Source organism: Amblyomma mixtum, chromosome 7 (genome assembly GCF_055824585.1).
Source record: "Amblyomma mixtum isolate Tamu chromosome 7, ASM5582458v1, whole genome shotgun sequence".
NCBI lineage: Eukaryota > Metazoa > Arthropoda > Arachnida > Ixodida > Ixodidae > Amblyomma > Amblyomma mixtum.
The window spans coordinates 112,126,883-112,144,768 of record NC_143018.1 but is presented as its reverse complement, the minus strand read 5'-3'; the positions used below and the strand labels follow the sequence as shown (position 1 = coordinate 112,144,768).

The following is a 17,886-nucleotide window of genomic DNA, read 5'->3' as shown; positions in this document are numbered from 1 at the left end:
CAGGAGCATCAGCCTGAGCCATTGCGACGGAAAAACACGGCACCACAGGGCCAAAGAGGAGGGGAGAACGGGACCAGCACAGTGGTTAGACAAGTAGGTGTGCTGACCGACAAGCCACAAAGAGTAGTTTTGCAGCGCCAAAACGGCGATGCTGTTCACCCAGCGGTCGCCTGCGGCTCGCCCGCTACTTGCATCCGGCCTTCCGGTAACCTCAACTTGGGCTGAAAATATCTACTGCGCTGATTATTACTAGACAAGCAACTGAAACAGATGCGGACTCTTTTGGCAGCAAAATGGTAAGTGTACGAGACAAGAGCTAATAACAGGCCCCATGATTTAAAAACCAGCGAGGAGTAGAGCTAAACTATCGTTGCTTTTGTGCCACGAGACCCACGTCAGCTGACTCAGTGCCACGTCTAAGCACTGGGTGGTTCCCAGAATCGCGTGAGCTTCTAATGTACTCTGACACATGCTGCCACGGGCACTACGGTTTTTCAAAACTGCACACAATCAATCTAGGCAGCTCTACACGGAAGACAGTTCTAAAACAGCATGATAAATGAACCACGCTCAGTAGCAGACATCATCATAGTCTATACACCTAGCCACCTCTGGTGACCCCGAGCACTCCCTATGTTTGTAAAAACAGTGATGATCTCTACAGCTATCCAACTGTGGGCAGCTATAGCTACCCAGCCATAGCTGACCAGAGTCCATGGTAAGAGCGAGGCTGCTACATTACTACATGTGAACAGATAAAGCAATGCAGGAAGCTGCATTAAAAATAAAGGTTATGCCACGTTGACACCTGGATGGACATCACTGTACTGATGGGACTCTGGATCAGTTGCCATCATCCAAAATAACTCGCCAACACAGTTGCTCGCAAGATTTGCTTCACTGCAAGTCATAAATGAGCTGCATGCAGGCAAAATACTGTACACAAGCGCGAGTATGTGTGCCATATTATACAGTCATCAGACTTTGTTGTGTATGCGTGCATGTGTGAGTGCATGCATGTGAGTGTCAAGCTTTATGGGACCTACAACGTTACATTTCATTTCATTACTCTTCACTTACCAAGTGCTATTTTCTTGTCAAAGTAATCACTCACTATGTGTGCCAACAGAAACTGACAGCAAAGCTCTCATTCAACTAGACAAAACTGGCATCAGATTTTGTGGCTGTGGTTGCACTGTCACTGTTACTGTGGTTGCTGCAAATGTAGTGACCACGGAAAGACCCACTTTAAGCCACTAGAACTATAAACAAATACAAACGACAAGTGCATCAAGCTTTCTAAGGCTTAGCACCCAATCACAAGCAGGCTTCCAACCTTTCCACAGCCCATGAAACGAGTTCAAAAAGGTCAGCTCATGCAAGCTAGCAGATACTGCTTCGCGAAAGCCATGCAGTCCCAATCAGCTTTCTTCATACAAGCAAATGAGCTGCTTTTGCAAGGTTTCCAGCACGAGCCTCAAAACGAAGCCACAGCAGTAGACATGGCACTGCTCTTGTCTTGTTCAAGAGATCTAAACCGAAACATTTAGAAGAAGCGGCAGGACCAGCACTGTACGTAGCCCCCCTGAAACATGACACAGCTGCGAGCGACTTGTCGACTGCAATACCATTGTGCTTTATGCGTAAATATGTCGCAGTAGCACACAGCGCAACAATGCCTGCCAGCAAAATGTAATCCATCCTGAAGGAAACAGAAAAGGCGAGACTACGAGGCTGCCGCAAAGGCCAACAAAACGTGCTGCGCCGTAGGCACCACAAGCTGCATGGAACGAAATGAAATTCAGGATGAGGCACAAAACAATGTGCACGATAAGGATCAGCTAAAAGTTATTGATTGATTGATTGATTGAATCCAAACTTTATTTTACAAATGTGCTTACAGTCTTTATAATGAGCCACAGGCCAAAAGCTAAAGAAAATAGCTTGAAAATGCCTGTGGCTCATCTAAGAGCCATTACAAAATAGTAAATAAAATAAACACATACATACAACGGTGGCAGGTCGCATATGAGCACACTATAGAAAGAATTTCTAATATTTACGATTGAACGGATGGCTACACAGAGATGTAGTTTGAAACTAGAAAAAACAATTAAAACTGAACAAATGCATTTGAAAGTTATACACTGCTGGGTTGATGACAAAGGGGAAAAGGACACCAATACATACACAAAACTACAATATATCAAAAGAAAGTTATGGAATATTATTTACAAAGTACAATTTTAAATCATTTGGTTGGAGGTTATACATGCTAAACTGGTTAGATTCGTAGCTGTTTAGAACATTAGGTATAAGGATGTACGGTAGACTCCCTTTAAGATCAACTTGAAGGGACCAGAAAATTTGTTCATCTGATAAGAAGTTAGTCTTAACAGAAGTGCCCCTAAAAAAAAAAATGTGGGCATACTGTGCATGTCCAAATATACATGTTACATGAAAATAATGAATAAAACAGCCTTGTAGAGAGAGGATAACTACTAACAGAGCATTTACTGCAGTATGCATGAAGTGAGCTGAAGACAGAGCGCGTGAAACAAGCTCATGTTCTGCTTGAAAATGGCATTGGTCTAGTTTTAATTTTTCATGTTTCTCTTTTTTTTTTCTCCCTGTAAGCAACAGTGGCTGCTATTTATATGTATTTTTTCTGGTTTTTTTGCTTTGCATCCTGCTCTGAGCACTTCGAAGGTGCCCGGCTGGTTATCTGTGCATGTGTCTCTTATCTCGCTCCTCACGTAGCACAGCTGTTACCAGCTCCACAAGAAAGCACGCCATGCGTCTTTCCGTATGCCGCAACTATATCTGCCCAACAACACACCGCGATAACTAGGGCCCAGAAATTTAGGCATTTGCCTAAACATGCCTATAAATGCCTAAACAGGGGTATTTTTGCACTTGCCTGCCTTTTTGCCGTTTTTTAGGAAATACTACCTATTTAACCGCATTTTTCGCCTATAAATGCCTAAATCTGTCACTTTGGTCCTTGGTGCCGTTTTTCAATTTTGAGACATCTGTCTATATATGGTGAAAGGCGCGCGCCGATGCACACACAGAAGGCGCGGGTCTCGCCAAACGTTTTTCTCGAATTGTAACTTGAACGCAGTGTAACAAACTGTTTATCTCGAAGTGTAGCAAGAGACGAGTTTGGAAAGAGACCTGACATACATTAGTGCAAACTTCTCAAAATTGACGGAAAGGATGACAAAGTTGGAAAAGGCTGGACTCTCAATAGATGAATAGTTGAAGGTATACTGGCAGAAGTACCAGCAGCACTTCGGGAACTGGAAGGAAAGGATGCTACTACTTCTACGAAGATGCAGCAATTGGCAGAAAAAAATGGATGCCTAGAAACAATTTCCCAAATCAGAGACTTTCTACGCGGAGACGATACGGCCACATCACCTGAAGGCCTAAGACTTTATCAACTCTCATGTTTTAGGTTCGCGCCACTAACTTCATGTGATGTCCAAAGTAGCCTTTTAAAGTACAAAGCTATGCTTAGCGAAAACCGAAGGAGCTTCAAGTTCGAAAGCCTGAGAATGCGCTTTATTGCTTCAGTTGAGGACTGCATACGCTCCGTACTTGACTTACAAATCTTGTACATATGAATAAAGAGTGTTATTCAAAGCGCCTATTTTTGTTTTATAGCGCCTATTTCGATATTTTTTAGAGCCTAGATGCCTGCCTATTTCGAGGTTCTATAGTGCCTAAATTTCCGGGCTTTAGCGATAACACATGCTGTGACACTGCGACAGTTGAAAACGTAGTCCCGGAGTTTTTAAAAACCCAAGTCGAACAGTGAGTGCACCTTGCTCATGTGCGCCTTTTAGACTGAGGGAGGCAATGTGCGTCAAGTAATGCCCGCACACGATGCCCAGATCTGACCGTGTTAGATCTCCGAACCAGCGCAGGTACGATAATGCCCTGCCTTTTCCGCACTGCCAAGAAAGCTCCCCCACCCACAAGAAGGCGCAAACATAAGATGGCTTCCCCACAGTTTTGCGCAAAGAAGCTTGGAAGCCATCTTCTGGGGGTGCACTTCATAGTGTAACAGAGTGGAAAACTAGGAAAAACGAAGAACCAGACAGCACTTTGACTGAGCCAAGGGGATGCCTCGAGAGTGCCGTTACGCAAGGGGGGGGGGGGGTCACTGTGGTACACGGTCACTGCGAAAGTTCACGTTAACCACAGGACAAGCATAACAGTTAGTCTTAAGCAGTTTGTTTGTTTTGCTTTTCTTAAGCAGAATTTTACGACGCCAGCAGACGGTATCCAAGCTGGCCGGCCGGCCAGCAGGCTCGGTCTACTTCACGTTCGCACCACAAAAGACAAAAAGCCATGCTATCAGAAAGGTTGCCTGCTATATTTGAGCAATGACAGCATGCCTGCATAAGAGCCGAGCTTTCAGCAATGAAGACATCTGCGAGAGCACTGGGCGAGGAACTGCACTACTTCCCGGCTGCCCTGGTCATCACTAAGCCCAGCATGTTTCGCATCAATGCCACAGCTGAGGGTGCTTCGGGACTAACCAGCGCCGTAATAAAGGAACCTATCTAGTCACACCTTTACTTCGAACCTGCCCCATAATAATGTAAAATTATGCTCGATTTCCACGACGCCTTCAGCAGCGGATCTAGCAGGCGCCAGGCGAGCCACACCAAGCAGCAGCACCAAGCGGCTATAGGATTAAGTTTGCCTGTATTGTAGTTATCGCTTCAACTAGCACCTGGGTACTGGCCAACGATCCTCAGAAATGATACACTTTTGACACTCATCTATCCCAGGGCTTCTTAGGAACATAAAGAAACAATAGTATAGTGGAAACGAGTTTGTGTTTGGTGGCCAATCTAGCGAAGACCTGGGTTGGCAGACCGGTTTTGTCGGCATCTCGGGCGTCAAAGCCTGTCACACTGCGAAGACATCTGGCCACCGATTGCATTGGTGTTGTTGTCGGCCTAGTGTGACAGCTTGGTCTGCCGACTGGTCAGCCGATTATCGGAGTCGTCATCGGGTCTGCGTCGGTGTCGTGTCGGGCTAGTGTGACAGGCCCTTGGGCAACCTGGCCAGGTCTGCCTGTCTGTCTCCCTCTCTCTGTGCATGCGTGTGTTCACAATCCAGGCCGCAGATATAACAAACGCTCACTAATTGTGAATGAGTGAGATGCTACCGCCAAAATATGCATTCAGGGCAATGACAATTCGCCTCGGGTGCAATGAACAATTGTGGTCGTACAACTCAGAGCAAACGAGGTGGCACAGGAGATTGAAGAAGTCTGACTTCCAAAAAGCACAGAGATCAAAGAGAGCCTCTCAGCCCAGCGACGACAACACGCCAGCCAAGAAAAGCAATAAAAAGGCTTTTAAACGACACACCAATGGCCTAAGTCAATCACTGCCTGCACATGGGCCGGCTGGGCAAAGCGTACCAGGACCGTGGTGGGGGCAGGACAGTGACAGCGTCGAAAGTGAAGCTACTGCACGTGGTCATGGATCAGATAGCAGCGTGACTTGTGAATGTCTCGTTGGACACACTGGCCATGTGGTATGCGTCGCCCGCCCATTCCGCTCCACCTTTTGTGCCGCTACGACGTGGCTAACACGTACCACGTGAAGGCAGCGCCAGATAGCAGACAGTGGAGCTGATGCATTTCGGGTGCATGAGCGCTGCGCCCCTTTACAAGGGCTGAGGAACCAAAAATGACACATGCAGATTTGTCACAACGCGTTGTTTGTACACAGTTGGCCGGATGTTGCCTCAGAGGACAATGTTGGTGCGGACGACAACACTGCAGAGCAATCTGATCAATGAGGCAGACCCTCCACCAGTTGTCGTGGACAGTTAAACCACGTTTGGTAGGTTGGTTTATGGGTTCAACGCCCCAAAGCAATTTGGGCTATGAGGGACACTGTAGTGAGGGTTCCGGATAATTTCGACCGCTCGCGGTTCTTCAGCGTGCACGAACATCGAACAGCGCATGGGCCTCTAGCATTTCGCCTCCATCGAAATGTGGCCGGCATTGAACCCGGGTCTTCCAGGTCAGCAGCCGAGCACTATAACGACTAAGCCACTGCGGTGGCACAACGCGCGTAGTTATACCCCGGCCCTACAGCAGATTGTGAGCAGTAAGGGTATTGGCGAGGAGAACATGAAAGCCGTGGACAGCCTCGAAAGTGCCATTTTAAGAAATACATGAGCGTGGCGCAATATTTATGAATAGACTCCACTTCTGCAGGGCTTGGTGTTTTTGGCAGTAATACTGGGAGCCCACTTACTACGAACATCGATAAAACGAACGCAGTCAGCGTGACCATACACACACAAACACACCTGACAAGTTGCGATGACTTCACAAGGTCATGTGACCCGGGTGGCAGGTAAAACGACAAACAGGGAAAAACAATGGCCTCACAGTGCTAGCACAATTAATTCAAATTTGGCCTAACTAAGCAAATCGACCATCACTTCTGTAATGCTGCAAAGTGGTCCCACATGATCGCTACAGTTAGTTCGTTATATTGGGTTTGATGGTGCAAAAGCAACTAGGGCTATGAAGCGCCAAAAACAGGGTTAGAGTTTTTGTTCCAAGGTGCAGCTTTTTACACTTATCAAGTTTGTTTAAAACACTGGCTTCTTTGAATGAGAAAAACAAGCATGCTAGAGAAGCAATGGTAAACAGCTGTTCATATGCACATACGGTGTGGATTCAAGAAAGGAAAACTACTCTACTTTCAATCTCTTATCACTTTTATTAAGCTGCAGCAATTGCCAGTTTCATTGTATTTTTATCCGGATAAATCGGAAAAGATGAGGATGGTTGAACTACAGAAAAAGCACTGTGCGCAACAGGGAATAATAAAAAAAACAAACAAAGGAAACAGCAATGGGTCCGTGTTTCAAAATTCCTTTGCTCAAGTTTTACTTGCAGAAACTATTCCCTATTCCCATACAGCTGCTGAAATAAGGCTCGCTTCAAGTTCTGAAAAGCACATGTCCCAAGCCATACAGATTCTAACTCCATGGACAGCTTCGATGGAGGCGAAACGCACAGGGCGCCCGTGTGCTGTGCGATGTGCATGGCAGATTAGTGATTGCCATGTTACCAACCGCGGCTTTCGCTCAAACTTTTCGCACACGCTTTAATCTGTCTGAGATTTCTCTTCACTTCCTCGCAACAAGAGCATAGTCACTCACTGCCCACAAAGCACCATACTTGGTGCTGTGCAAAACAACCTGAGACTTAAAGCGGCCTTTTGAGGCTGAAACACTCGCGAGTACACCTCAATATGCTGAAGAAATGTCACGACATCCTTCAAGCTTCAAAGCTCGGAGTTTCGACTTCTTTACACGTATGCCTGCTTGCCGAGACAAGTATTCCTGCTGTACTTATGTCAGCAGATTTTGTCTTTTTTTTTTAGAGCTGTGCGACCTTTTTTTTGGAAGAGTATAATGGCCTTGCCCAACTCTAGCTTGCAGATTACAACAGCATCAGTTGAGCCCCTGACGTATATTTGTATGCCTTGCTAAAAAAAAAATGGAAAGAAAATACGCAGACGCGTGTGCAGAACACTGGCTGTAAGTGCTGCAGAAACACAACAATTGTGCTCATGACTAGTAACCGATGAGCGTGCCATTCCTCTGTTTTTTTTTTGTTTTTTTTTAACATGGCAGCTTGTACAGAAGCCCCTGTAGTCTACTAAAGCTATCTTCTTTGCCTATTAATTTTCCAAGCTAACTGCTGGCAACCTAAAGGGGAACTGTATCGGTTTCACCGTTAATGGTGTGTTTGTAGCAGCCGATAATTTTCTCAGGCTCAACGTACATGCCTTCAACGTCTCTCGACTTATTTGGGAGCGTGAAAAAATGCTGCCGAGCAGAACGTGCATCTTTTGAAGCATAGCCCACTAAGAATCTCAAAGCATTACACGTCGGCATGTCCAAAACCTTCACTGCCAGCTCACAACGTTCTTCTGCTAGTGCACACTACATTGACATGCAGTACTGTCCATTCAAGGAACAGTTCTGTGCAAAGACAACTGAAAACTAAACCAGCAATGCGCTGCATAGTATGCCCACAATATTTTGGTACACCTCAACGGGATGCAAACGCCACCTGTTAGACGGCAACAGAATAGGACCCCTTCGTGGAACCAGTTAGCAGAATGAAGCCTATCTAGAAACACTGTTGGCAATCCATTGCTTCTTGCGCACTTAAAAGCCGCATACTAAAGAAACTGCATTCCCCAGCAGATCGTATGTGTCAGCTAGGTCTCAGCATTTCACAAGCACACACTGCAATACAGTGGTGTGCATCCTGCTGGCTGCGCCAAACAGGGACTCAGAAAGCTACCTTTCTTTGAATTACATTCTGGCCTGCTACCCACACTCTAATGTGTATCCACTGCATCTTCCTTGATACTCATCATTACCCCTACCTTACACGGTGATAAGAGTTACAGGTCACACACAACATAATAAACGCCCTCAAAAATAAAAGACTGAACAGCCACCGCCATAGCTCAGGGGGTAGATAGAGCATCGTACGCAACATATGGAGGTCGTGGCTTAAGTAGTGGAGTAAATCGTGGTGCAAAGTATGCAGCGCAAATGATGGTTTGGTTTGTAGGATTTTAACGACCCAAAGAGACTCAGGCTATGAGGGACGCCGTAGTGAAGGGCTCCGGAAATTTCGACCACCTGGGGTTCTTTAACGTGAGCTGACATCGGGCCTCTAGAATTTCGCCTTCATCGAAATTCACCCGCCGCGGTCGGGATCGAAGCAGCGCAAATGAGTAGCTATTTATATCAAAAATTGAAATAACGCTTGCAGATTCATCAGACTAAGCCCTCATGCTATTCCAGAGAATGCAGAAGAAAAAAAAAAGTGGGAATCTCACCAATATCTCTTCTGTAGTCACGTAAATGTGCATTGCACAATGACAAAGCCTCAAAAACCACTGCCCTGCACATTGCCTTGACCCGCCTGCTGAACAGGAATTCGTGATCACATCCAGACTGCAGCAAGCAGCACGAAGCGGGAGTTCCATCTTTTGCCTTCAAAAATGACTTTCATATGCACTGCAGCCCTCAGCAATGTGCTTCATCACAGCCACATTCCTTCTTAGTCCATTCTAATTCTCAGGTTACTTTAAGCGGACATGGACATGAACACGGATGAGTCCCCCACAGCTATTTTGCACTTTTATTGAATCACAGCTGAGCTGAACTATGGCTTAAGCACTTGTGATCACTACTTCACTGGCAAGGCCACTTAGCATCGCCACTGCACAGGTCCTCTGCTGACAATATTTCGTCCTGTGGAACCGGAAGTACCAATGAAGCACCAGTGAGAACAAAACGTTACACCTGCTTCACTGTAAACGCACGATGCTCGACAAACGCTTTCCAGCTCGTAACACACACTGAGTGCGTCTCTGCCGAAACCGCTCACCAGTGCCTCAGGTCACATTGACGAGGCGATTCGAGTTTCGTGCGGCTTGGAAACAACGGATCGCAGAGAAAGCGAGGGTGGACGTGTGCCACACTCGAACAGAGTTCTTTTATTCCAGTCACCGCCATTCCCAGGATTTGCGCACCGCAAAGTACGGTGGAAGGGTGAGGGTCCACACTGAGAAGCGAATCCACGCACACCCTTTCAATCGCGGCCGCCGGGGGACAGCGGTCGGCGACAACTGGAGCTGACGGTCCCCCCCACCTCCGCAACCTTTCGCTCCTCCTCCCGAATCCGCCGCAGAAGGTGCTCCCGGGCCACGCACTGCGAACGCCACCGATCAACAGGGCAGACATGCCGCCGCCCCACGTGACGGAAGAGGGGCTGGAGAGAATACGCCGCCGCCAAGACGCGTCCCCGCGTTATTATCGTCAAAGGAGCGGCGCCGAAATCAAATCAAAGAAAAAAGAAGACTCCCCGCCAACCCCACAACCTCCTTCCCGTTTTCACAGCCACCTCCTCTCAATACCAGACAAGCGCGGGGCACGACGGGATATTATCCGGGGCTCCGCAGCTTTCCTCCTCGCCCCCTCTCAGCAACATCATGGAGAGAGGGACAAAAACGAAACCAACAGCGCGCCCCAGGGAGCGGTGGAAAGAAAAGCGCTCGCCGCGTTAAATAAAAAATATATACAAAGGCGTAGAGACAGAAGGCGAGACCGAAAAATACGAAGTGAGGCACGCGGCGCCTAAGCAGCGAGACAACAAATAAAACAGGAGTGGAAAGGCCGCCTCTTGGAGCGCGTCCAAAACGCGCCGCCACAGTCCGCAGCAGCAGGGAGGGGTGCGCCGCTCACAGCATAAAACAGGCGGAGGAAAGAGGAGAGGGAAGCGACAATGGAGGAGAGAAATAAAAAAAAGAAGCGAAATAGCGAACCAACCACTGCGTTGGACTGCGCGCGCAAGCTGCCGCTGCCGCCGCCGCCGGCCGGAGCCACTTTCTCCGCCTGCATCCGCGGCAAATGGGTCGCGCTCACGGCCGCACCGGAGGGGGGGACGGCAACGCGGCCCGCCGACTGCCGTCCACCCCTCCGGCCTCCACGGCAAGGGGGGAATATGGCCGCTCGATTGCGAAACGGCGCATCTCTCGATCGCCCGTGGGCAATGCGCGGGTCGTACAGGAAAGCTTCTTAATGCGCTACCCACGCGAAGTAACAGCGCCGAACGCGGTGGTCAACGGGTTCATGCGCTGCTACCTGCCATGGGGCGCTTTGATCCTGCGAGCCGTCGCCGAATTCTTCCAACTATGCGGGAAAGCGGCGCCCGATATTTTGCGTGTCATAACTAGTCGCAGCGCAGTTTGACTTCACAGGCGCGAAACAAGACATATCCGCTCACGTACAGGTCGACATAAACGAAACAAGGCGCCATGGCGGCGCAGTCTGCTCATTGCTTTCGTCTGCTACGTTGCGCCCGGAGCGCCGCCATGTTGGGACAATCGCACCCACCGGCCCCGAACCTACAAGGCACGACACGGGCCAAAAGGTCTCGTCTTTCTCCATGTTATTACCAGCAGACACCGCTGACACATTAGTCAAATATGGGTGCGCGAATGCAGAGCGCACTGAAAAGACAGCGCCCAGCAAGTGGAAACACCAACAGTAGTCGTGGCATGGGAGAGATGGCGCCACAGGCTACGAAATTCCCACGCTAGGGTTAGGAGATGCGGAGTGTTTCTCCTCGGCTTGGCACCAGTTCGACTCTTCCGGAGAGAAGTGGGCGCACCGACTCGTTCCCTAGGACTCCCGCTGGACGTCAAATATGGCGCCACCCTGACAGAGTCCCAGATGCGAGAGGAGGGGGAAAGAAAGCGCGGAGGCGTACACAGCGTCTCAAGCGACAGTCTCGTCCATTATACGGCAACGGAGGAAACAGGTACCGTGGACACTAGTCGAAAAAACTGCAATCGTGCGACGAAAGCATACTCGACAGAAAGATCAGCGCTCCATTCTCGCACAGACAGCTGTAACGTCACTAGGGCGCTAAAGAGCGACGCAGGAGAGGGGAAAGCGAGAAATAAAGCGAGTATCTCGGACACAACAACTTCTCTGTTTACAGTGCGCTCGAGACACACACACGGCGCGATAACGGGACCGCGACCACGGAGAGCTCGAGAGGGACGCCTCCATGCGACGGCGGCACAATGGCCGTCCACCAGTGGAACGGCGGTGGGACCGATGGCCATCCGAAACTGCAACAAGGCAACTGCGCTTGCGGCAATCCGGGATTCTCCGAAGATGGAGCAAGCGCTTCTGTTTTCCTCTGCCGTGCGAGACGATGCGGGACATATCTACGCAAAACCCAAGGCACACGCTGCACCCAAATACTTTTCTCACAGGTTGCCTTCACTGCACATACGGAGTGGCTGGACTAGCGAAACTTTTTAGCCCTTTTAGGTTCAGAAAGGCGCATTCGTGGAAACATGGTGCAAACAGGGCAGTAATGCCAACGAATGCTGCCTTCCCAGCAGGCAAATTTCTCGAGATGCTAGGTGAACACAGCAAACATTTAAAGCTCGGCGAATTTGCCAGGGCACAAAGCGAGGGAACGTCTCGAGTGCGAGACTCCGGGAGTCGGTCGGTCCCCTAGGCCTAAGACATCCCTCTCGATCCTTGGCTCGCGCAGCCATCGCACACAGGGTCAGCGTGATCGCAAAACGCGTTCAGGCGCCCGACGGCCGTCGTAATCGGCCTCTCTATGTAACAGCGGCATAAACCGTTCCGGTGACAGCAAAACTCGAGCAATTGTGGGACTCCATCTTTCCCTTGCGTAGTCGCTACGACGAGCGAGGCGCGCTCTCCCCAGAGCTGCGCGATCACAAAACAGGTGCGAAAACACGGTGCTGGCGCCTGTTTCTATCGTTCGTCAACACTTTCTCTCGGCATTACTGCCGAACTGACAGGGCAAGGGTGCCTGTCGCTCCGAGCGGACGTCAAAGCTCGGAGCACAGGCACGGGCGCCCGAATTCACCCACCTGTGCTTAGATGGCCCACAGTCCGGGGTCAGTGCATGCCTTGTGCACGAGTTTTCGGGGGAAAATGCTACTTTCTCCCAGTCAATCTGTTCCGAAGATCGCAGGCACTTGGCTACATCGTAGTCACAAGCGGTGAGGTTGCTCTCGCTCGCCTATCGAGCTTTCAGGACGAGCCAAATCACCGAGACGATCTTGAAAGCTCTTCTTCAGACGCAGAATTATGATGGAGTTCTTCGTAAACACCGCTCGGACGAAACCGCCAGCGCTGTTGGCACTGGGGACGCACACATTCAAATATTCGTACGAGACAAATGGCGGCCATTCAGTGTTTGACTGCGCGGGGCTCTCTTATCTAGCAGCAAGGACGCTGCGCCTCCTAATACCGAAATCTGTACTTTTACTACACTTCTAAAAAATTCATATTTTAGCTTCTTATTCACTAGAGTAAAAATTTAGAGCATAATGCTTACTAAGGTAATTAAAATAGTTTTTCTTTTAGGAAACGAAAGTGATGTTTGTTTTTTACATTTGTTGCAACTCAGTTTCGTTTTCACAACGGCGCCAAATGTTTATTTCACGCATGTGGTACTACTACAATAGTGTCAACAAGTTAATATTTCAGACCACATCATTTGATAATTTTCAAGAATGAGTCTATGTATGTGCAGGCCGTTCTTATGTGAGTTTTGTACATGCATGGTCATGCGTGCAAAAACCGACCAAAGACAAAAGAGAAACCATTCTATGACGCCATTTGGCTGCCGTTCGATTCAGTAGAAACATTTCAGATTTGATGCGACACAAAACGACAATTGTTTTTTTTTTTTATGGGAAGGGGAAGTTAAAATGTTACTTCCCTTCTTTTCAAAAATTCAGTTGCAGTCATTTGCGAATTCTGTTAAAGGAGCATACACACTTAATTTTGGTTGCATATTTTATTCTTTGTAATGATGTGAGACGTTACTTGTATATGGATCACAAGGTGGTATTCGTCTACGACCGCTAAATAATTTACAATCAGTTTTTGTGCATGCAGTTTCGGTTTCCACAACGCATTGATGTCAAAGATGCGTAAGGTCACGTGAGACCTAAATAATTGCAATATAATCACTTTGTATTACATTATTGTCATTTTAATTTTAAACCAAGTTAATTTAGGGTTGCAATAAATTAAAATAACAAATCAACAACAAATATAATATTTTTTAAAAGCGAAACCGAAACGTTAAGAAAGTGAAATATATTTATAGTTTATTTAGTGATCTCAGGCAAAACAAAACAAATTTATTGATGTATACTAATATAGTATGCATCACTACAAAGAATAAAACATGTAAAAAAATTATATGCCTTATATACTCGTTTAATGTTCTTGTAGCGAAACCGAAACTAATACGTTCAGTGACCAATGTTGCTTCTTGTATTTCCAATTTTTATGGGGAATATTCTGCAAATTTCGGATGTTGGCGACTTGAGCATCATGGGATTCACTTTCTCGAACCAGAAGTACCCGAAGTGGAGACTAGCATTAGTGCGGTATTACGAAAACTAAGTAAGAGTATGTCGAGGCACCAGCAGTAGCGTATGTAAGCATATTAGTTTTATGTAGGCGGGTAATGATTTACGAACTCTTTTGTTTGTTTTTGCGGAAAGCGTCATTGGTTGCCAGGCTTCAGTAATGTTGTGCCTATGGCTTTGCTCAAGAGAGCACGAAATGGCACACTACTCCTGGCAACATTGCACTACAGTTTGTTTTTTGTGGTAGGATGTGCGCGTAGATGTGTGTCGATATGGTTGGCAGCGAAAGTGAAAGTGGGGCACGCGACCATTCGGGCTTATCGCTGAGCCTTGGTGCATTCGTCGTTCTGCGATGAGGGTGTCTGTCTGCTGCTTGAAAAAGTAAGGAGCCAGCGCGCCTCGCGAGGCCGAAACGCGAGCAGCTCACTGCGCCTGGCGTCCCATTCAGTTGCTTGACGCGTCGCCGGTCGTGTAGCTCTCCCAGCGCGGGCTTGCGGCGTTCGTCAGCTCGGGGCAGGGGCGCGTGTGCGCGGCAGTAGTGGTGCGTGCGTTTTTGCTCGTGCGCGCGAGCACCAATCTTGCCATAAATACATCGGGAAGGCCTCTGACGCACGGGCTGCACGCGCGACCCAGAAAGCGCACGAGCGGCGCATGCGCCGATCCGCGCGTCTGCGCGCGACGTCGTTGGCGTGCGGCGGTCAGGCGAGTGCGGCGGACTCATCGATGCAGGAACGGGCGCCTCGGGGGAGGAAAAATATAGATAAATAAATAAACGGAAGGAAGAAAAAGGGCAAAGGAGAGAGCTGCTCTCAGCGCCGATGCACCAAGGCGGCATGGCCCTGGCGAGGTAAAGGCCCGTCGAGGTGCGGAGGGTGCCGCTGACGGCTGTGCCGCGACCGAGGGGCCAAAATAAACGTCGCTAAGCCTAGTGCGGTGGCGGCGACGCGCAGGCCGTCGGCGATGACGCGGCGGGCGACGTGAGGAGGCCCCTGCGAAGCGCGCTTCCACCGCGGGCCCGGCCACTGCGGCGAAGCCCACCCCGGCAGCGGGATGCTCGAGCCGTCGTCGTCGGAGGACGAGGGCGGCAGCGACAACGAGCCGGTCGAGGATGAGGTGTCGGAGGCGGCGGCGACCGCGTCGGCGGCCTCGGTGACGGGCTCGTCACTGGAGCTGCCGCGCAGCGTGAGCGCGACCCGCAGCCTGTCGCCGGCGGCGGCCGCCGTGCCGGCCGACTGCTCGTCGACGCCGTCGCGCTCCAACAGCCTGGCGCGGCCCTCGAGCCCGAGTCCGTCGCTGGTGAGCGAGAAGGACGAGGCCGACCGGGCCGAGCGCGAGGAAGAGCAGCGCAAGAAGCGGCTCCAGCTGTACGTGTTCGTGCTGCGCTGCGTGGCCTACCCGTTCAACGCCAAGCAGCCGACGGACATGACGCGCCGCCAGACCAAGATCACCAAGCAGCAGCTGGAGACCATCCAGGCCAGGTTCCAGGTGCGTGCCTTTGCTCAACCTGACAGACAGACAACTAGCGCGGGTCCCGGAGCAGAGACGTATCCGGGTGCATACAGCCCTTTAACCAGGGTACTCGAATGTGGGATCGTTCTAATGCCGAACAACATTCATTCCTTGGGGCTTTGATAAAAGATCTTTATGAGCTTGAACATTCAGGTCAACTGCCGCAATTCCTCCCGGGCTTGAGTGTATGCGCACACACATTTTTAATGGGTATTTTTTTGGACGGGTGGCTTTGCTTTGACGTGATTTCTGCAGCCATCCTCCCTTCCAACAACGCAGCTTCTCTCTGCAGTTTGCTTTTAGATCCCTCGTTTTGCACGTGGGTAGATTCAGAGAAGTGTGCTTTTAATAGATTACAGCCATTGTAAAAGGAGTTTGGTGACTGCCGAACAGCTGCTGCTTGTGCAACGGACTCGTCACATTGGGCCTTGTTGCATTGATCTTTGCAGCTGCATCAATCTTCAGTATAAAAAAAAAATTGCCCTGTGTTGCCCTAGAACTGATTTCTTACTGTTTCCGTTAGCAGTGGGGCCTCCTTGCTTGGCCTATTGCGACACTCAGCTGCATGAAAATGGAGCAAAATGCTGAAGTTCGCATCTGTCAATCACTGAGACAGTTCGTTGTTATGATACCCATGAAAGGGTGTTTGCAAATTGTTTTCACCAGGAAGTCCCAAAGCAAAAGCTGTAGGGGACTTCCTGTCGCAAGTAAAAAAAAAAAAGTAAGTGTAAATATTAGCGAACAATGAGCAAAAAAATTGAAGGTCCGAGTAAAGGCTAGTTTGGCCATTTACATAGGGTATGGATCCATTGTGTGGCACGCTTACTATGCTTAATACTTTGCCAGAGTGGGAGCATATTCAGCATCTCACTGCCAGATTTATTTTATCTAGTTATAGAATTTCCTGGTCATGTTAAAGAGCTAAAATTAGAACCCCTGCATGTGTGGCGACAATAAGTTTCTTTAATATATCATTTCTAGGGGTTAGAATATTTTTTTATTTCTTGAAAATTTGGCAGGCCTTTTTCGGTGCTTATTTAAAAATGCATTTTGTTTGTTTTTGTGACAAACATTATATTAGACAAAGAAAGTGCTGACTGCTGAAAACCAAAGTAATGTTCAGCAGTCTTGGAACAGAAGAACGGTTCGCAATTGGTAGCGAGGCGCTGGAAATGGTAAAGGAATAGGTCTGTTTAGGGCATGTAGTGACGGCAGATCTCAATCATGAGAATGAAATAACTAGAAGAATATGAATGGGGTGGAGCGCAATTGGCAAGTTCTCTCAGATCATGAATGGCAGTTTACCAGTATCCCTCAAGAGAAAAGTATACAACAGCTGCATCTTATCGGTACTCACCTATGGGGCAGAAACGCGGAGGCTAACAAAGAGGGTTCAGCTTAAGCTAAGGACAACACAGTGAGCTATGGAAAGAAAAATGATAGGAGTAAAGTTAAGAGATGGGAAGCGGACGGAGTAGGTGACGGAACAAACGTGGATTAATGACATCCTAGTTGAAATCAAGAGGAAGAAGTGGGCTTGGGCAGGGTATGTAATGCGAAGGCGAGATAACTGCTGGTCCTCAAGGGCAATGGAGTGGATTCCAAGAGAAGGCAAGCGTAGCTGGGGGTGGCAGGAAGTTAGGTGGGCGGATGAGATAAAGAAGTTTGCGGAGACTGCAGCAGGCCCAGGACAGGGTTAATTGGAGAGACATGGGAGAGGCCTTTGCCCTGTAGTGGGCGTAGTGAGGCTGATGATGATGATGATGGAAGAGTATTGGAAAAGAATTGCTATGCTTTCGCTTTACTTGCACTTAAGTTCCTTAGGGGGGGGCTGAGGGGATCGAAGGCAACTTTTCTATTTTTTGGCTTAGAGTGATGAAATTCGGCAGACTGGCTTAAAATAGCATCAAACAATCAGATATGAAGTTTCACAATGACAGCTTCAGTAGGTTCCCTTTAATCATTGTTTATATGATGTCCTCATGTTGCTTGCTTGTGGAAAGCCTAACATGACAAAAAAACAGGCTACAGGTCTGTAAATGCTTCTAATATTTACTAAGAACTGTGGTGTAAATCAAGACTCTCTCAATTTTTTTTTTTAATTTCTCTGCTCTTTTTTTTAAAGGACACAATGTGCACCTTCTTTTATGATTAGTATGTATCATGCTCTAATTACCATGTAATGTGAGCCTAAATGGTAAATCTGAGACTGTCTTGACGCAGGCCACATTTCAGTGATCACGACAAAACAAAGGCATTGCTGTGCTATGCTTTCCACGAGCAAGGTATTAAGCTCAAAACAAACTTTCGAGAAAACAAGCCTGGAAGTTCTAAGCTAGCACACACTCTCTGTGTG

General features: G+C 48.5%; 1 protein-coding gene, 1 long non-coding RNA gene and 1 pseudogene across 14 annotated transcripts in view; 2 read left to right on the top strand and 1 right to left on the bottom strand.

Annotated features, from left to right (window-relative positions):
* Nucleotides 1-12,850, bottom strand: part of LOC149337230 (uncharacterized) — a 76,785-nt pseudogene extending 63,935 nt beyond the window's left edge. The window contains exon 1 of the transcript XR_016284388.1: nucleotides 12,504-12,850. The product of XR_016284388.1 is annotated as an uncharacterized LOC149337230 (transcript). The remainder of the gene's footprint in view (nucleotides 1-12,503) is intronic.
* On the top strand, nucleotides 10,605-11,845 carry LOC149337231 (uncharacterized). The gene is made up of 2 exons (XR_016284389.1): nucleotides 10,605-11,404; nucleotides 11,588-11,845. It is a non-coding gene; the product is annotated as an uncharacterized LOC149337231 (long non-coding RNA).
* Nucleotides 12,851-14,238: 1,388 nt separating the features above from the next.
* Cadps (calcium-dependent secretion activator 1) overlaps nucleotides 14,239-17,886 on the top strand; it is a 146,348-nt gene continuing 142,700 nt past the window's right edge. For 10 of the 12 annotated variants that reach the window (XM_089553396.1, XM_089553395.1, XM_089553392.1 and 7 more), the window contains exon 1: nucleotides 14,239-15,506. In XM_089553396.1, the coding sequence (XP_089409522.1) occupies nucleotides 15,072-15,506 (435 nt within the window). In that variant the 5' untranslated portion in view covers nucleotides 14,239-15,071. The remainder of the gene's footprint in view (nucleotides 15,507-17,886) is intronic. The other 2 variants (XM_089553387.1, XM_089553388.1) reach the window with 2 other exon arrangements.